The following is a 21,125-nucleotide window of genomic DNA, read 5'->3' as shown; positions in this document are numbered from 1 at the left end:
AGGACCACTGATGTTGAACTTCCTAAGATTCAGTCTGGTTCCCAGGGGTTTTCTAAAGGTGAATAATCTCCATTTAGAAGTATCCATTGGAAATAATGTTCTTCTCACTGTAGTATGTAAAAAAGAAAAGGTATACTATGAAAAATAACCATACCATAGAAGGTATTTCAACTTGGGAAAATAATTAATTTGGCACGAATTATCAATGATGCATTGTATATAATGAATGGTGATTTATTTGTATTAAAAAAAAAAACTTAAAGATAAAGGCAACTATTACCTAAAATGGGAATAAAAATAAGCATATTGAAAAACAATGATCATTTGTCATAATAATAAATGTAGTCCTATTTACATAAAGCTTTTCACAGTGGATAAAATTCCAGATTCACTATATTGGTAGGCTTTTCATGACATATATACTGACGTGTTGTAGTATAGTGTCTTTAAAGAAAAATACAGCTCCAAGAGGCAGCAAGGTCCTCCTTAGGCAGCATCTACCAATGAAGCATTTATATGACAAATATTTGCACAAGCTTAGCTGAAATGATGTAGCATCAGAGGTCTTCAAGCACTACTTGTTTGACTCTGGCTGTTTTCTTTTACTTAGCACAATGTCTGAAGAACATGAGTGGTAGCAAAGACTAATGGCAAATAACCTTCACAGTACTTAATAACTTCTGAGAATTTCCATGGAACAGGGTATTTTTTCAGTTTCTTCACCTCCTGTGAAGTTAAAAAAAAAAATTCACGCTGTCTTTGAATTCCTATTATGAAGAAAGAATTTCAAACCTCAGGATTCCGCTGCTGACTGGGGTTTTGGGAGGCACCAAGCCTCTTGTTCTCCACTTCTTGTCCAATATGTCATATCCTTAAAGAACTACCCATCGTGTAGATTGGTTAGTGTGGTTACTTTCCCCAAATGAGGCGGCTCCTCTCTATGTAAAGACTGATGTAGCGGACTCATCTGGGATGAAGTTTCTACTAATCGAGGTGGTTCCTTCTGGAGAAATCCCTTTAAAGTCATACTGGATGTTCTTCTAGACACTTGTTGTAGCATAGATTGAAACATCTCTGGGATATCAGAGGTGCGTCTGTGGTATTGCTGTGCCACCTGTCTCCATTTGGATAAGAGACGCAAGTCTTCCAAGTGTGTTGTGTAGCAGCTGGTGAGCTTCAACAATGATGCAAACTGTTGCCTCAATTGCTTGATCTGCAATGAAAGGTATTTTTTGTTATGGCAGCACTATGACTGTATTCATAAACAACCAAGAATATTTCAATATGTTTAAAAAAATGATATCTCCTGCTATTCCACACTCTCTAACAATATCACATTTCAATAAAACAAAGAGGTTACTTACATTCGGTAATGCCTTTACGTGGATATTCTATCTGAATGCAAATTCCTCACCTTTTGAATATTTCAGATGTCAGATTGGACACAGAAGTTTTTCATTAGTTCTCTCATGCACTGCTAGGTGGTTGCCTGCAGCTCTGCAATTGCTTTGCTCTGCCCTGGAAGTAAGGAGCTGAGCCACCTATAAGCCTCAATCCTCCATGCCAACGGAGGGCGTAACGGAAACCCCTGCAGCCACTCGCTGAACAGGGGGTCCCCAGCCTTCCATACATAAATGGGGGCCCCTCAGCTTGTCAGCTCGAGAGCATGGGTATTGCGAGGGGCCCCCTCACCATTCCTTCAGTCAGTGCACTGACATCAATGTCTTGCTTGAATCATTTCACTTCATCAGACGCAGAGCACAATACAATTGAAAATACCACTGTGCCGATTTCTAATCTGGGGTCTTTTCAGATGGTATAGAAGAGACCACTCCACAGAATAGGGAGGTTGGGAGGGCAGTGGGGAATCTGTGGTTTGAGAGAGTATCTGCCAGAAGGACTGTTCCAGAAGGTAAATAACATGTCCTTTTGATGGATACTTTTAACCACAGTTTCTCTGCTTTGGAATAGATACCTGGGGCTAGATGTATTAAAGGATTTTGCATTCGCAAACGGTGCGAATCGGTAAAATCCACAATTTGCGAATGTAAAATCGCCTTTCACAATGTATGTAAGGCATTCGCAGTGCAATTCTAAATAAGCACAAAAATAGCGATTCCTTAAAATTGAAAGTAGATTTTGCAAATCGTACACTGCGATTCGCAAATACCGAATCGCAATTCAATGTATCAAGCATTCGCAAATTGCGATTAGTCGCAATATGCGTTTTTGCATATGCAATTTACCACAAATTGAAATCAGGTGGTAAACAGGTGCAACCTATATAAAGAGGCCCAGAATGCATCAGCTCTTTTCAACAATGGCTGCACTTCACGTCATGGCGAGAGGATGAGGATCCTGGCAAGTTTGAGGAGAGGGAGGAGGAGAGAGGAATGCATTTTCCGAGTGCGCATTACCCTGTTTGAACAGACAGAGAAGGAGATTTTTGACAAGTATAGGTTGAACTCTGCCATAATACTTGACTTCGTAGCTGATTAACAACCCCTACTGCAGCGACACACACACAGAACCAATGCCATACCCACTCATGTGCAGGTATTATGCTCCCTGCAGCTCTTAGCCTCAGGAAGCTATCAAGGGGTCATAGCAGCAGCTGGAAATGTATCTCAAAGAGCGTTTTCACGCTTCTTTAATGCATACCTAAATGCCATGTTAACCAAAATCCACATCATTGGCTGCATTGATGGGACACATGTAGCCATCTGTCCACCATCTGCCACAGAGTACACATTCCATGAACATCCAGGTCATATGCAATGCCTCCAACATAATAACGGATCTTGTGGCCACATACCCAGGTAGCACACATGATTCCTACATCTTTAGGCAGAGTGGAATACACACAAGACTTCTTGCTGGGGAGTTGCCTGCACAAGTTTGGGGGCGCACTTCAATGCAGTCCGGAAAACACCTGCAAAATCGTGGCCACATGTGCAATGTTGTACAACATCGCAACGGTGAGAGGCATACCAGTGGAACCCATAGAGCTAGACTTCGATGAGGATGACAATACCTTGCCACCCCTTCACCCAGCAGACACAACCAGTGCAGCAGAGGGCTGACAAAGACATGCTGAGATTACTACTTTCATTTATTGCCTTGACTTCAGGTAATATATGTGTGAATAGGACACAGATATACAGAATACACAATCAGGTCCCAGTTACAGTGTGACACTATTGACATCATAGTATCAATGCATTGGTACATGATATGCAAGTCCCCTGTCCTTTTCCACATTACTTTTTACATCCACCCTCTCCACTTGGTCTCAGTGGCACCTCTTGTTGAGGGTTCAGAGACAGTACTGGGCTGGAACTGCAATGCCTAGGACCCATCACAGGGCTGTGATACTGCTGAGGCTAGAGAGTTCCTCACTATCCCCACCACCCAGTTCTCTGTTTGTAGCACTCCAGGCTTTCTGCATTATCTCCAATACATTGGTGATTTGCACCAATCCTCGTGCAACATCGTGACTCCAATGTGCCATCTCTACTTGCATGCCCACAACACGTCATGACACCAAAGCAGATGTGGTAGTGGGCCAATTAACAGATCTGCTGAATCCATCCAACTTGCCCATCAATTGGTGATGGCGCCGACGGTGGGTGGCATGCTCCTGCTGCATTACAGTGCAGAGTTCCCTAATGGCATTTGTCATCTCCCTTACGTGTTCTGCTGTAGCTTGCTGTCCCTCATTCAGCTTGCACATGTTGCATGTGCATTGATCCCATGTTGTGATCGATAGACCCCAACTGCCTGTAAATTGATCCCATGTTGTGATTGATAGACACCAACTGCCTTTGCATTGATCTCATGTGTGTACATTGCAGGCGCGGCAATTTAAGCATGGATGCCTCAAGGCCACCAAATTGTATTGGGCCCTCAACTTCCTCTGTGCACTGTCTGCCTTCTTCTCGATGCCTCCAGAAGGGAATGGACTGACGCTGGAACAGGGACTGCTGTCTGTCGGTGCTTCTAATCTCTGGAGGTGGTGTGGGTACTTCTTCTGGCAATTCATTGGAGTCCAGGGTAAACTCAGGGAGGGGTAGCACTCTTGCCCTGTGTTTGGTTGGTGCTTGTACGATGGACTCACTGGTGTTTGAATCGGACTGTGGCTGACTTTCGTCATTCTCCCCATTTCCACTTTCTGATGCGTTAGGGCCTGGAACATCTGCAACAATTATGTGCAGCATGCCATTCATGATGTTCACCTTGGATTTGTAATCTCACAGTTACTTTAATGATAAATATTCCCCTGGTATAGTGTCTCTAATTATTGTGTTATTTCTCTGTTTGCTTTTACACTATCTTGCTATTGATGTAGTAGATGCACTGTAGGGTTATGAACAACCACTCCCACAAGGCATTGTTGTGTTGAATGTAATATGTGGCAGGGACCACTTATCACTGTGAATAGTACCACTGCTATTTTCTATGGGGCATTGGTGCATGCACATATGGTGATTCAAATCATTACTGCCCTTACCTTTGCGGGTGCCGGGTGTGCCTGAGATGTTAATGTCAGTGACACCACTAAGAGCTTCAGGTAGCAGTTGACTCTACTATGTCTTCCCTGGGGGTGGACGGTGTCTGGATGGGTGGCCCTCCTCTAGTTCTCCTTGCCTCCTTCGGCTGGCTTGCTGCTCTCTCTTTGGCATGTGATCGCAAGTCGTATCAGCGCTTGCATATCTCCTCAATGGAACAATGCACAACACCCACTGTGCATATTTTGGCCTGGATGTCAGTCCACATTTTCTTCTTCTTACTTTCTGGGACCGATAGTGAGTGTTTGCCAAATAACTGGTCATGGTTCTGGACCACCTCTTCTATGAGCACCTCCAATTCCTGCTTAGTGAATTTCAGTTTACGCTTTCTCTCTCCTTTGGTCTTCCCATGCCCATCAGTGGCCATAGTTTATTCTGGTCCTAGCTGACTCTCCTGAGTGCCTCCATGGTGCTGTGCTGGGTCTCACTGCCTGCTCCTCTTGCTCAGGCTTCTGGAAACAGCATGCACTGACTCACTTCCTGGATGTGATGTCATCAAGCTGCTCCAGAATACAAAAAACGCAATTTGTGATTTCAAAAATACTGATTCGCTATTTTACCAAATTGCTATTTGCTACTCACTATTTGCGATTGCGAATTTTAAGAAAACGCAAAAATGTTTGCGATGGTGTTGTTATATCGCATTTTGCCAATCCCACTTAGCGATTCGGTAAAAATCGATATTTGGTCTTCTCTAATGCAAACCTTGATGCATCTGGCCCCAAAGCAATACCTCCCAAAGGTAGATGGTCTGTGGCAACCTTGACCCTGATGGAATGGGCTCTCAGACTTTATGGAGACTGCTTTTTAACCAGTGCATAGCAGATCCTAAACTTAAAGCAAAGGAATATCCACCTTGACTGAGTCTTCTTTCGTAATCAACTTTCCCTTTTTCATTTCAAAGCATGGTCTTGCTGGCCTAAAAACATAACAAGCAATAAAAGAGCTGACAGTTTGGCTTGCAAAGGGTCCACTTTATAAAATCTGCATCAGGCCACAAATTTGTCATAGCACCCAGTCCAGAAAGACACCTGGAAACAAGAATGACATCCACAACCCCAGGTGGCAGATCGAGCACAGTCACTGCCACCACTCAATCTCCACACAAGAAAGTGTGGATTGAGCAGGGAGAGATACAGATCCCTTCCCTGCTGCTACGTCAGAAGACTCTCCCAAAGTGGAAGCCTGAATGGGGGACTGACACTCTTGTCCATAAGCTCTAGGTACCAGACTTTCCTGACTCATTCCGGGGCCAATAGGATGACTTGGGCCTGGTCATTCCTGATCTTCTACAGAACTCTGGGCAGGAGTGGTAGAGGCAGGAAGGGGAAGAGGAGTCTTGTGTTATACTTCAGCCACAATGCATCTCCTAGTGAAAGCTTTCGGGGGAAATCCAGCACACACAAGTTTTGAAACTGCACTTTCTTGACAGTGGCAAAAATATCTCGTAAGGGATCCCCCACTTTCAGAAGATGACCTGTGCCACTTCCGGATGTAGACTCAATTTGTGATTTACCAGGTGCCTCTAGCTGAGCTCATCTGCCCTGGCATTCAACGATTCTGTCAGGTGGTTTATGATCAGGTAGATGCTATGATGCTCCAAGCAATACCAGAGATGCAGAACCTATTGGCACAGGACCCCACTCTGCCCTGCTTGCTGCAGTACCACATGGCTGTAGTCTTGTCTGTGAGAACTTGCACAAGACACCCCTTGATGGACAGCAGAAAGGCCTTAGGCACGTGGGGAAAGCCCACCAACTACAACAGATTATATGGAGGAGAGTTTCAGCTTCAGTACCAGAGTCCTCTGATATCCATCTTGTCCAGATGACCTTCCCAACCAAGCAATGATCCATCCATCACTGCTGTAAGCTCTTGGTAGGAAACAGAGAAGGGTCTGCCTCTGGTCCAATTGTGTTTGAGTATCTTCCGCTGCAGATCTTGTGCAGTCTTCTCCGAAACCTGAACTGCATCTAGCAGGTTTCCTTTGTGATGAGCTTACTGAGACTTCGGATTTTACTGCAGAGCCTGTGTATGCCACTTGGTGTAGTTGACAAGCAGGATGCAGGAGGCAACAGGCCAAGAAACCTCAGAACTAATCTTGCCAAGATCCAGGACCTAGGGTGAAACACCAGGCTCATACCTCAAATTCTTAAATTCATTACAATGGAGGCATGGTCCTGAACTGCATCATGTCCTAGAGACAAGGAAGCCAATGTGAAGGAGTCAGGAGCAATTTTGGCACACTGGTTAAGAAACGCAATGATGTCAGGTGGTTTGCCGTCATCTGGATGTGGTCCCCCACTAACTGTGACGAGCCCACCTTGAACAGACAGTTTTCTAGGTAGGTGAAAACTGGTATCCCCAAGCTCCAAAGATAGGCAGTGACCTCCACCATCACTTTTGTGTACACATGAGGGACACTGGTGACTTAGAAGGGGAGTATGGCGAATTCAAAATGCTATTGGTCTACCTTGAATAGCAGGTAACATCTGTGGGACTGACTGACAGATATAGCAAAATACGCATCTTGCAGGTCCAAGGCCACCATCCAGTCATCCAAATCCATAGCAAACAGAACCTAGGTCAACATGAGCATCTTGAATTTGTCCTTCTTTAGGAAGGCATTCAGAAGCAGAAGCTTGGCCAAGGCATGAGGAAATTGCAAGAGTAAACACCTGTCAATATTTCTGAGTCCAAAACCCTCTTGATGGTTCCTTCGAAAAGTCAAGTTCACACCTATTGCATTAGAATGGACAGGGGTTCCTGGAAAAGCCATTCTGATGCCAGAGAGAGGTGTGTAAAGCAGGACTAAAGGATAGGGCATGGCCGTGCTGCACGTTTTGTAGGATCCATCTGTTGGATGTGATGAATTGCCATCCTGCAAGGAAGTGCTGGATCCTGCTTCCCACAGTATGGTAGTGCAGCACTACTGACAAGCTAAGGCAGCTTGGAGGCTGTCACCACAGGGAAACAATATAAGAAGAACTGATGACCGTGGTGGCCTACATGTAGCCTGCCCAGTCAACATCCCCGAAAGGACTAGGGTGACTGCAGTAGGGGATGAGGAGACTAGTATTGCCTGTATGCCAACACCTGTGGCTGACTCAGAATTTCCTGAGCTGGTGAGGAAACTGTTTGGCAGAAGCCAAAAGAACCAGAGAGCGGACCATAGCTCTATTCTCCTTAAAGAGGTTTAAGGCAGAATCCCCTTTTGAGCCAAATATGTGTGAGCCACTGGAAGGTATATCCATAACAGAGGTCTGTAGGTCTCTTGAGAAACCTGTGGAACATATCCACAAATGGCAACAGAGCACCACACTGTTGCTGGCCGCTCAGCCTAAACAATCAGTAGTATCAAGACCAGCAAGAATCATGCATTTGGCTGCATCTTGGCTGTCATGGGTGGTCTAAGCAAATGAGGCTCTGGATTTTTCTGGGACCGCCAGCAAGATCTAGTTGTTCCTGTCCAGAGGATGTGCATACTCTGGCCTAAAACACAAACAGCATAGTCTGACCTCAATGTGTGGCTAACTGAAAAAGATTTGTTTTCAGAATGATTCAGTCCTTTTCCATGTTTGGCAATAAACTGGGGTCCCCATGCTTGGGAAAGTATGGACCACCAAAATGTCAGGCATAGGATGCTTTGTAAGGAAATTACTGTCACAAGGAGCAGGTGTATGAAGCCACCCACCTATTCACCAGTAGGCAAGAACAGAGACTAGACCAATTGCCCATTAGGGTGTAGTGAGGATTTATTGAATGGAAGAAAGGGGTCATTTGAGACTGGACTTGTTTGCAAAACATCTATGAGGACAGATGTCTTGACTTCAATGAAAGGCAGTTGTAGGTTGAGTACCCCAGGCGCTCATCAAATTATCACAACAAGCAAAGGTACCCTCCTCTGCTGGTCACACCACTAGAGAAATTAACCCTGTATCAGGGGACATATCATTCCCACTGGCCTCCGGTAAGTTCATCTAAGGGCAGTCATCGGGGGAGTTATCACCCCCATCTCCACTATAGAGCTTCAAGAGGTGGCAAGTTCAGGTCGTAATCAAAAAGACAATGGAGCATCTGAGGGTGTCACAGTGATAGTGGAAGCATGGGATCAGACTCAGGTACTGTAGGGACTGGGAGTGCTATAGTGGAATCAGAGCGTAACCTCAGTCAGTGTCAAGCTGATGCCGTTTTGAGGTCTGACATTGGTGTTGATGAAGGAGAGACTGTTAGAAATTGGGCCTCTAGTTGGCAGAGGTTTGCACTCTGTCCAAATAGGGACCACATTCCTAGTCAGGGCATGTAAGATACACACTAAATTTTTACCTGTGCTCACCCTCTGGTAGCTAGCACAGAGCACCCAGGCTAAACTAAAGAGCCAATGGATAAAGTATTTGTGCACACACACAGTAACACTATGAAAACACCACAAAAGGGCTCCACACCAGTTTAGACAAATAGTCAAACAAGACCAAAATGACCAAAATCCAACATAAACAAGTCAAGTTATGAAAGGTCAAAGATTAAATCAAAATGCAGTTGTTAGAAGACAATAGCTCTGACCAGGGCTTTCTGGTCGCGCTGCACTGGGGCACATCCAAAAATGTAGGCCGACTGAGATGGACCCACTGACAGTACCTTTGTTGCATCGATGCTCAATGATGAAGCGTTGATTCAGAGGAGGGAATGTGCCGTGCTTCCAGGCAATGTGTTGTTTCCTGATCAGTTAACATCAGTAATGCGGTGATGTCCAGAAGCAATGAGTACTGATTGTGATGTGTTGATGCTTCGTCGGCCAAGTCGGGCTGCGTTGTAAGTCGGGGTTGTTGTGTTGCACAGACAGTGAGCAGTATCTGCAACTTCAGTGCAGGCAGCGGCAGAAAGGTGTTTCTGCAGAAGGGTGCGTCAATTCTAAGTGATGCACCGGTGCTAATGCATCAGTTCTTCTGTTGCAGCACCCCACTCACCTCCAAAATCCCATGCCTTGATTTGGCACCACTTGGCAGAGCAGAACTCATAGCAGAGGAGCCCAGATACTGGTAGCAAGATGCAGTTAAAGTCTTTGATATCCCTCAATCTTCAGAAACAGGAGGCAAGCTCAGACAGGCCCTTGGAGAAACTTTAGGTTGCAGGATATAGAGAGTTAGATCATGTCCTCTCACTCCCAGACAAGAAGTAGCAGGCAGCAGGCCGACACAGCACAGAAAACAGCAAAGTGACAGGCCCGCCTGACACCCCTGCGGCCATTTCTTCCTGATGGAATGCCCCCAGTCCAGAAGTGTTCCAAGTATATGGTGTCAGAGGTCCAGTACTCATGTCCAAATGTGTCTTGAAGTAGGGGAGACTTCAAAGAGTGGTTTTGAAGTACCCCAGTTCCCTTTCAGACCAGTCCTGTGTGTCAGGAATCTGTGAAGGGTTATCAGTCCTTTATGTGGGGTCAGGCCACTACCCTTTGAAGTGTAAGTGAGAGCCCCTCCACCCTTCCTGGCCAGGAAGACCCATCAAATGTGGCTGGAATGCAGGGGCATAAATACTAGAATGAGTGCCCTGTATTTACGGCTGTCTGGATGGAATGCACAAATATAGGTGTCATCTAACCTTACACAGACCAGGTGTGGGTTGGAGGCAGGCTAAGGCACAATATGGTTAAAGTGAGAAAATGTCAACTTTCCAAAAGTGGCATTTTCAGACGTGCAATTTTAAAAAACACTTTTACCACAGGATATGTTTTTAAATGGTGAGTCCAAGGACACAAATCTCAATTTTTCTATCTTTTCCCAATTGAAAATTACCCTTAAAAGATGTTTTAGGGCAATCCCCATACTAGCCTACGGGAAAGATAGTCCTTGCAGTAGTGAAAAGGAAATTAAGAGGTTTTCACTACCTGGACATTTTAAACTTTAATGTACATGTCCACCTTTTTAAATACACTGCACCCTGCCCTTGGGGCTAACCAGGCCCTACCTTAGTGGTGTCTTATAGTCATTAAAAAGGACATTTTGGGCCAGGAAAGTCGGTACACTAGCAAAGTCAAAACTGCAGTTTAAACTGCATTCGCAGGCTTTGCAATGGCAGGCTGGAGGCATGTTTCAAAGGCTACCTTAGAAGGTGGCACAACCAGTGCAGCAGCTGACTAGTAGCATTTGACTTGTAGGCCCTGGGCACACATAGTGCCCTTTACTAGGGAATTACTAATAAATCAAATATGCCAATCAAGGAGAAGCCAATGTTACCATATTTTAGACACAGAGTAGATAGCAGTGGTAAAGTGGGCAGAGTCTCAAAGCCAACAAAAACAGGGTCAGAAAAAGCGGAGGAGAAAGGAAAAAGTCTGGGGATGACCCTGCAGAAAGGGTTATTATCAACAGAGACTGAAGTGTGTCTCAGAGTCATTGTGGAAGTCTTATCTAGAGTCAGTGCTGAATCCGAGTTGAGTAAAAGGTGTTCAGATGGGGCTGAGGATGGATCTGCCAGTGCTAATCTGACATTGGGTCCCGTGGATACTTGGGGCTCAGAGACATGCAGGATGGAACAAATAAAGTGCCAAAGATACACAGTATGGCCTCTTAAAGACCTCAACCTGACCAAATGCCAATGGCCTGGACACTCAGGGTGCAGCATAATCAGTTGTACAATTGGCTCCTCAATCAGAGATCAGGAGCGAGATCAATTGGTACCCTTAAACTCTTGCAGCTTTTCTTTAGAGAGTTGTGAAATGAGGCAAGTCCCTTTTCGCCTTCTAATGTTTCTGCTTGGACTTTGACTTACTGGAAGACTTCCGCTGTGAAGAAGACTTCTCTCTGGAGGAGTCCTAGAAGCTGGAGTGGGTCTGAGTCGGGAGTGGGTCCAGTTTGGAATGAGAGTGGGACTTACACAAAGCATGTAACCGATCTTTTCAGCAGTCCCTGATCGCCTTCGGTTGCATGAGGGCATCGTCATTGCCTGACTTGGAGCTGTGCACTGAGCGCAAACACCAAATATATACTTCATTTGAGTCAGTGAGCAGCATTTGTTTTCCGCAGTCATGGCATGGTTTGAGGACTGTAGTTTGTGGAGGAGACATTGTTCTCGTGCACACTAGATTTTGATTTAAAAATCGTACAAAGACTGACAAAAGTGACAGTGGAGCTCTGAACCTCCTTTTGAAAGTGCAGAAAGAAAAGAACTGATGTCAGGACTTATGTACCACTCCATCCAGGAAGGAAGGAAGCCAATGCAGAGCTGTATGGTGCCACCTTGTGGAGTGCAAGAGCAGTGCTATGAAAAACTTCCTGATCTAATCTGGTTCTAGGTGGAATTGTTGTGATTTGAACTGTTGAGCATGGGCTGAGCAGCAAGGATGCTTCTCCTGGTAGGGCATTACTTTTAGCCTGTAACTAAGCTGAATAAATGTATATCTTATAACATAGAAAGGATCTATTGTTATGTGCAACACTGTTGACAATTGGAAAAATAATCTATTTTTGGAAGGAAATTCAACAGAAACTGAACTCACAGATAAAACTAAGAGGAAAATGAAGAGAGAAAGGCATTGAATATTTCTGATGAGAGAAACACCCTGGAAGCCCCACCAGTGTCATAGACACTGGACAGCCCGCAGCCAACAGAAGCTCTGGGTGTTTCATCAGTACATAAACTGGCAGCATTTAATTGGATGGGCAGAGTTTAATTGAACCGATCTTGGAGTTAACTGGCAACATTTAATTTAAGTGATCCTGTAGCGTTTATTGGGAATGAAACAGCAATTTAACCCTTGTGGAAACTTGACCCTCCTATGAGATGCGGATGATGAGTGCATCATGAGGAGAGTCACCCTGAATTTCAAATTGGTAACAGTGTGGCAGGCAATATTGACATAAGACTGTTGAACCCCACCAGACTGGTGAGCTGCTGCATCATTTGAATTACTGGGGCCCACGCGATGCGCTGCCACCTAAAGCATTCTCAGACCTATGAAGTGTAGGGAGCCTGTGATCTAATACTTTAGTGGAGAGCATGTCCCCTTACCCTTGAAGTCCAAGGATTCTATGCAGCATTTGAATTGACAGCGAGGCTCCTGTTCAGATGCTCCTGTCACAGGGGAATAAGGCCTGTGAAAGACATTCGCAGGACCTGCACGGCTGACGTGCGTTCTTATGGACACTTCTAGAGCATGTAATCCCTGACGCAGCAGCTTGAAGACTAGAACATGGACTGCATTACATTATTGTGAGGCTAACATGCATTGTTTTCTTGTGTTACACTCCTCTCTGTTCAGGAACATGGATGCAGAGTGCTTGTGAATAAAAGAATAGAACGTGTACTAACTGAGAGCCTGTTAGTAAGCTCATTATTATGACACAGTGCATTAAGGGCAACCACTACATTGTGTGTACACCAGGAACTGTGCACATGGTCCTTTGTAAATAGGGCGAGTTGTCTTCACCTACACGGCACATTGGATGCTCCGACGGCATTGTGAAGGCACCAGGAAGGGAGAGTATGTTTTGTTTTTTGAACCAAGCATCTGACTGGGCAAATTAACAATGACCATAACGAACTGTGAAGAGTCTCCAAATGTGGGAGAGCTGAGGTAATTCCGGGTGAGAGTTCGCTCACAGGGGAGTTTTCTTTTGTGTTATCGTGGAAGTTGTCAATGCTATACTGAATTTGCTGCCTGCGTAGATTTTCATTGTTACACTGAATTTGCTGCCCTGAGTAGATTTTTAATGTTATTCTAGATCAGTTGCCTCAGTATATTCTCAATGCTATTCTGTATTTGCTGCATATGTTTAATGTTATAATTGCCATGCTGAACCTTAGAAATTCTTTACAATGTTGTATGCAAGAGTCTTATGTACAGTTGTGACTTAAGGGTCTTGGTAGAGAGTGTAGTGTCATGATGAGTATATACCGCTACACAGTTTTTATGCAGACGTGGGCGGGGATAATGGCTATTGGATGAACACAGTAGGGGGTATGCTTGGAAGCCTGTTTTTGTCAATGACTTTTAGCATTGCCATGGTGACAGGAGGGGGGTTATATGTGTATGTACCCTTGGTCCCGTTAAGTGTGCAGAATAGGATAAGTGTGTGCTTTGCACCCTGGTATTGTGCGATGTCCTTCCTATGGGGTTTAGGAGATAAGGGTATGTTGTGTCACACCCTAATTTTGGGTGGCCTTCCTAAGGGGTTGGGTAGAAGTGTAAAGGAGTGTGTGTTGCACCCAAGTGACAATGGGAGTGTCCTAAGGGGCATCTTTGGCAGGGTTGTGTACCCTCGTAATGCTCAGCAGGGTCATGTACCATAGTGTTGCATTGCAGAGTTCAACACCCTAGCGTGGTGTTGCAGGGTTGAGCACGCTAGTGTTTCCTTGCAGGGTTGTGTACCCTAGTGTTGCATTGCAGGGTTGTATATCCTAGTGTTGCGTTGCAGGGTTGTGTGCCCTAGTGTTGCATGGCACGGTCAAGTACCTAGTTTTGCATTGCAGGGTTGGGTACCCTAGTGTTGCATTGATGGGTTGTGTACACTAGTGTTGCTTTGCAGGGTCATGCACCCTAGTGTTGCATTGCAAGATTGTGTACCCTATTGTAATGCTGAAGCATATGTTGCACCTCCTTGTCATTTTGTGACTGCAGAAGGGTGTGAGTGTGTCATGCTGTATAGATGTGCATGTTGCACCTCCTTCTTGTAGTGTTATGCTGAAGGGGTCTGTGCTGTTGCGTTGATGAGTATGTTGCACCTCCTTGTAGTGTGTTGCTGAAGGGGGTGAGTGTAATGGGATTACATTATGTGTTTATTACTGTATCTGATATTTTAGCACTGTTTATCATTTATTTACATCTTTAGTCCTTTTCATTTACTGAATTTTTTCAGTTTGAAATTCCACTACCATCTATTGGTCCTTATGTTACAGGACAATGTTATTTCCATCCTTTATTTTCTCTAAGATGTCTTGTGACTTGAATTGTTGCTATGCATTTTCTCCTTAGTTATGAGATCTCTGCTGCTCAGCCAGTGTGTGTCTGAAGTCACAAAATGTTGATGAGTGCCTGGTTGTTGTGAATAGTCAGTTGATGAGAGTGGGCTGAGCAGCAAGCATGCTGCTCTTGGTGGGGCGTTTCTTGTAAACTGAAACTAAGCGGAATAAACAAATATCAATCAAACAATCTTCTTTATTTCAGCTAAAAAACATAAAAGAATTCAACACAATACAACAATAAATACATTCATAGTTAAAATAGGAAATCTACTGCTCGTTCAGTAAAAGAAAACTTTATGTCCCTATTCACAGAAATCTTTGAATAAAATGCATTAAATCTAACGAATACCTGCCTCCTCCCCCCCCAGAACATAGGGCAGTCTACCACAGGCAACAGTAATCACAGTAGTTAAGCACTCAATTATGTTTCTAGCAATTAGCAACATTTGTGTTGTTTCTTAAAGTCAGCTGTGTAGGTACATCAAACCTAGGGCCTTTACCTTTGCCTATTAAGAATCATTTTTGGCAAGCATAAATCGGTAACTCTTTCATTCTCTGTTTCCATACAGCAGGAAACATGAAACTGCCATCACTATCTGTTCCCTTTTCAGAATCCTGAGTGATTCCTGGTAATGCCTAACCCCTAGTAACTTGCATAATGCTACAATCCACTTTGACTGGGGCTTCCAGCATTTGGGGCAAAAGAAGAGGAAGTGAGGTTCCATCTCCTTTAGTGATAAACAGTAAGGACAGTCACTAGTTTGAGAACCTACTTTTCCCCCCACTTACCGTGACACAATTTAAGGGTAATATGCCCAGTCTAAATTTGACATACAGGTGTTTACCGTGAGGATGATATAATCTGTTCATGTCTTGCTCATACACAGGGAGACATTTATGGTTAAGAAATTGCCCCATCAAATTATCTCCAACCTTGTCTCTCCAAATCTGCATCAACACACATTCCAGTCAACTGATTTTAGTTCTTGGAATCCCATACCTCCCCCATCTTAAGTGCATAGATCAATTTCTTAACATATGTGAGCCACTGGGTACAAAGGTGTATATCTTGACTAATCAATTGTAACAGACCTTCCCTACAAGGGATAAGTTCCCCAGTTGTCCAAAGTCATACTGAGTATAGTAAAAGTTTCATGGAGATTACATGATGAATATGCTTAAGGGTCATGTCAAATTGTCAAATCACAGCAGTGTAAGCGGAATATTACCTATATCTTATAACCTACAAAGGATCTATCATTATTTACAGTAGGAATATTCTAAAGGTGAAAAATATGCAGTTAGAAGTATCCACCTGAAATATGCATTACTGTTTTGGTATTGTTAATCTTAAAAGATATTGTTGCACAATTGAATTCATATAAATCAGTCTTTTTTCTATGTACTAACATTTCTATAAGATTTGCAAACCTTGTAAATCCATACAGATCACAACACCAAGTAGGGCAATTACGTATCATAGTGTGTGATATTTGAGTGTAAAAGATAGAAAAATGATTGGAATAGTTACAAACATGCGAGCAACAAGCTGAACATGAGTGGATAATGAGTCTTAAACTGGGTTTTTATTATCTAGCATTCAAACCGCACCCACATTCAAAGGGGAGATCACCCCTTTAAAGAATGGAGAAGCCTGGTCACAGCCTTAGGCTCTGTATCTATGCAAAAGCACCCCCAGCCTACACTTGGCAAGAGACCTTCGGGGGTAGGCATTCTGTGAGAGAACATCAAGACTGGAGCCCTACGAGTGTTCCCTGACCTCACCTCTTTCCTAACTGAAGGCCCTATCTGAGCTGGTCAAACAGTGCTGATATACTATTGTCTCTTGCCACAAATTAGTGATTATAAACTTAAATGGCATTTGTTCAACTGCTGGACTTACACTGGGAAAACCTGGGTCTCCATTACCTACATGGTGCGTACCACCACAATGGTGTATCAGCTCTACACATTTGATAAGAAACTGCCAAAGCTTTCCCTATTTTAGAGTAGGAGACATGGTTATTGGCACTATCCTGCCTTGATTGGCATACCAAGCAACACCTACAGTAGGTGTCCTGTAGGTGATCCTATCATTAAGTACTAAACACAGCCATCTCACAAAAACAAGCCTTGCATAACTTTTTCCAACTCAGAAAATACAAGCTTGACTAGTCCCTCAAAAGTGGAAGGAGCATTCCTTAGTCCAAAAGAAATTACTTTTCTAGCAGTGTTTTAAAGATTTATATTTTTGTGCATCAATAACAATGTGCAATATGTATTTAAATATTCATTTTTTTAAATGCAGACTTATTTTATATAATTGCTTCTGAAATTAGTTTCCTATGATGTGAAGAAGTGCATGTAATAATGTGTTTTAGTTAGGCCACATTTCTGTGTAAAACACCGTCTTGAACTAGGTGGAAGGCATCTGTAACTCACTTGTGCTCCCCCCTGAGCACATCCTCTTCCCACAAGCTCTAAAACACACAGATAAAATGAAGTCCTAATAGTTTATTTTTATTGCTGCTATTGTTCTGCTTACAATAAACCCTCCATGATGCAAGGATTGTGTTTAAAAATGTGTTGATTCGGGGAATGAGGGAGAATATTTTGATCTTTCTTTAATACTGCCAGGAATGCTTTTGTTTTTCTAATGATTTTGCTGTCCATTGATTTTTATATATTATTATATATAACTTTGACATTTTTTTTATGGCATTAGCTCTTCACCGCATATTTTCTAATTTGGTAATAAAACCCCTTAACTTTTCATTGATATAGAACTCTCTTTTTGACTGGGTCCAAATTATTCTTGAATTTGAATTTTTAATTAATTGTATTTTAATTGGATTTTATTGTTTTTGGTGGTGGCTTAATGTGGTGACCCTTTTGCTTCATCGAATTGATGTTCAACACCGTATCTAATCCATTAACTCATAAGATGTCCAGTTGAGGTAAATTTTGGGGTTTCTTAATTTTTAGGGAACCCTAGATTTGCTCCCACACTTTAAATTGATATAGGCCTTCAAGGGTGGAAAAAGCAGTTTACTCATTTTGTTTTCAGTAGAATCAATAATGTGAACAGGCCTTTTTACCTGTATCCTTGGACAGTGTTAAGTCCCATGGCTGTTTATTAAACATACCCTTGGCCTGCATTGAGTGCATGTAGCGCCACACAGCAATTGATACTTGTGCATACGTACTGGGTTGTGTGTGTGCCTGTGGATAGTACATAACATGGAGACCAGTGGGTTCCCTTTTTAAGGCCAAGTCCTGGTGAGGTGAAGACTGTAACCGCCATACAAAAGATGTGTATTGCGGACATTCCTGAGAACTGAGGTGGGACACTCACAGTGAAGAAAGAAGAGCAAAGAATCCACTGTGCAAATCAAAGGGCTCTGTGATTTCAGGAAGTTACTTTTCAGTGTGGTCTGGGCCCACTGTCAGGGAGATGATGGGACTGACAAGGCTGGCACTACCAGGGAATCTGGTAGAGAGAGAGACTTGGGGCAGATTTACTAAAGGCTTGCAATGCCCTTGCAACACGCAAGGAAACACAAGCCTGAGGTGGAACTTACTAGGCAGCGCAATGCCACCTTGTAAGGCTCCACTTGGTTTAGTAAATCTAGAGTAACAACAGGCAGTGCAAATCAATGCCTTGTGTTATTCTGCATTGAGGAGGCGTTCCATTGAGGGAGCACGGGCGTTCCCCTGCAATCATGGATTGTGGCACTATCCCAGATTCACTAGGGTCTGTAAACCTGGGATTGCGTCAAAATGGTACGCCTTCCCAAGTGAGGTGTAACAAGGAAAAATATATTTATCTCTCCTCGTTCTTTCCTTTTCCCGCATGTTTTGCATCCTGTAACACACATAGAAAGAGGAAAACACCTTTAAAGATTGTTTTTGTGCAGGAAGGCATGCCTTCCTGAACAAAAACAATCTTGCCTGTAACACACACACACCATGGCGCCGTGTGGCCTGCATTGGTGCTAGGTAGCACTGAGTGCGCCAGAACAGGGAGAGAGCAGAAATAGAACACAGCAAAGCATGTTGTCTTACTGTGTTGTGTTACTTCATAATAAATCTGTCCCTTAGTCATTTTAACCATTATGGGGAATAGTTAATTTGAGGTTGACAGCCAGGTGGGATCTCCAGTTACTCCCTTGATTGTGGTGTGGGACACCCAGAATTGGAGTCACTCCTGCTATGGCAGGCTGTCCCTTTGACAAACAGCTGTTCAGAACAGATTGCAATTCAAAGGAGCTGATGCCCAATAGGAACGCCAAAGTCCAGGCACTAAGGGCCAGATGTAGGAAGCCTTTTGCGCCTCGCAAACGGCGAAAAACGCAGTTTGCGAGGCGCAAAAGGCTTAGCGCAATGCACAACCTCAAATTGCAAGTCGATACCGACTCGCAATTTGAGGCTGCGACTCGCAAATGGGAAGGGGTGTTCCCTTACTATTTGCGACCGCATCGCCATGCAGAGTTGGTTTGTGACCACGAATGCGTTCGCAAACCAACTCGCAGTTACCATCCACTTAAAGTGTATGGTAACTCATTCGCAAAAGGGAAGGGGTCCCCATGGGACCCCTTCCCCTTTGTGAATGCCCACAAAAATATTTTTTCAGAGCAGGCAGTGGTCCTATGGACCACTGCCTACTCTGAAAAAGCCGAAAACAAATGGTTTTGGAATTATTTCTTTTTGCAGCTCGTTTTCCTTTAAGGAAAACAGGCTGCAAAAAGAAGAAAAAAAAACTGCTTTATTAAAAAAAGCAGTCACGGACATGGTGGTCTGCTGTCTCCAGCAGGCCACCATCCCTGTGAGTGTCTAGACTCGCTATGGGGTCGCAAACTGCGACCCACCTCATTAATATTCATGAGGTGGGTCTTTGCAATCCCATAGCTAGTCGCAGAAGGTGTCTGAGACACCTTTCTGCATCTCGGATTGCGAGTTGCGAGTTGCAATTTGCGAGTCGCTATGACTCGCAAATTGCAAGTCGCAATTTCATACCTACCTACATCTGGCCCTAAATCACAGGTGTCCCATCTTATGGTGAGCAAAACTATCTCATAAAGAGGGGGAAGATATTCAAGACTTCTTGCTGCTGGAACCAGCACTGGGGGCTAAGATCTGACAGTCTTCCTGCTAGGTGATAGGACATCACCCAAGAAGTCAAGACCACCTGCCTGAGTCTAGAGTACCAGTCTTCTACCTGCTAAGACTAGAGCATGTGAGGAGAACTCCTAGAGTCTGACTGCCTGTCAAGATCAACAAGCCCTGTTAGGAGGAGAGTGACTGCAGGAAGCAAAGACCAGTGGGGATCCTGTTGAGTGTATCTTGGTGAGCGAAGTGTGGCGCGCTGGGTTCAGTTGGGACTGTTATGGAGCGCACGCTGGCTCTCTGATTCTGCTGACATAAGGGCAGTTGCCCTGGCATGAGAGCCCTGTAGTCGGTGACTGCGTGAGCCAAGAGGGGCCACTGTGAAGTGCTGACCATTTCCTGTAGAAGGTCTCTAGTCGGAGACCTATGTGCCTGGTGGAGTGCCAATGCACTGGTTTGTTGTGCCAGGGTTGCTATAGAGTACACTTACCAATTGCTTCTGAAACTGCAACAGGACAACCTATAAAGACTCGGGCTGTCCCAGGACTCAGGAGAACTGATGCAACACTGGGGAAGGACAGCAAACGCTAGCACACTGACCTTAAGGGACCTGTGTGTATTTAGTGTGTTGTGCATGTTTTGTGTGTTTACATTAAATACTCATATTTGGCTGCTGCCATGTGTTGAATTTATGAGCCAATGTATCCCTAACACCTACCTGTCCCTGAAGAGTCTTTGACTGCTAAACCCGCATTTCCACAGAGTGCTGAGTGTAGTAGTACTAGGCCCAGTTACTCCAGAACCATAGTAGGTCAGGCCTCAGAACATCAGGAGTAAAAAGCCTCAACCTCCACATTTGGGCCCTGTAGCTCCTATCTATGCCAAGGCCTAAAAAATGTTTTTTATAATACCTGTTTTTCTCTCACCCTTACATTGACAATGACTATCATGCCATTTACCTCAACCTCTACTCTGGCAAGCGGGCGCTCCATGTCATCCAAACTGAATGCCAAGCCCTTACCAATGTTACCGAGAGAATCTCTTCAGATTTGAACTACTGTTTTTTCAAAAGTACTACTGTAGCCTCCAGTATTCCTTCAGGACAGGTACCTTTCATTTACTCTCACCTCACTGACAGACTCAATAGTATTTGGGTGAATGTGCTTCAAAGCCTTTGGGTCTCGCTCCCAGATGTCCATAGTAATTAAGTTAAGCGTGACTCCCCAAGGGTGACCCTCTCACTGATAGCCTGCAGCCTATCAGGTGCACGTTAGCACTGGATCTTTACCTGGACATTCACTTTGAAAATGTACTCCGAGGTAGTACTTGAAACACGTTACCTTCTTAGATGGGATGCGGGGCCCTGAATACTGATTCAGAGTAAACAAAGGCCCAAAAATTCCCACCTAGTCATTATACATTTCTGTGCACCTCTGCGTAAGGGTGGAAGCAAGAGGAGGGTTAGGTGCTATTTTGCACCTACAAAATTCA

General features: G+C 44.1%; 1 protein-coding gene across 9 annotated transcripts in view; it reads right to left on the bottom strand.

The window, feature by feature from the left end:
• Positions 1-219: 219 nt before the first annotated feature.
• The window catches only part of LOC138285004 (uncharacterized), a 267,259-nt gene continuing 246,353 nt past the window's right edge, over positions 220-21,125 (bottom strand). For all 9 annotated transcript variants that reach the window (XM_069224411.1, XM_069224407.1, XM_069224413.1 and 6 more), the window contains one exon: positions 220-1,213. In XM_069224411.1, coding sequence (XP_069080512.1) covers positions 881-1,213 — 333 coding nt within the window. In that variant the 3' untranslated portion in view covers positions 220-880. The remainder of the gene's footprint in view (positions 1,214-21,125) is intronic.

The sequence above is a fragment of the Pleurodeles waltl genome, chromosome 3_1 (genome assembly GCF_031143425.1).
Source record: "Pleurodeles waltl isolate 20211129_DDA chromosome 3_1, aPleWal1.hap1.20221129, whole genome shotgun sequence".
NCBI lineage: Eukaryota > Metazoa > Chordata > Amphibia > Caudata > Salamandridae > Pleurodeles > Pleurodeles waltl.
Note: the sequence above shows the minus strand (reverse complement) of the source record. Positions and strands in the feature narration are given on the sequence as shown.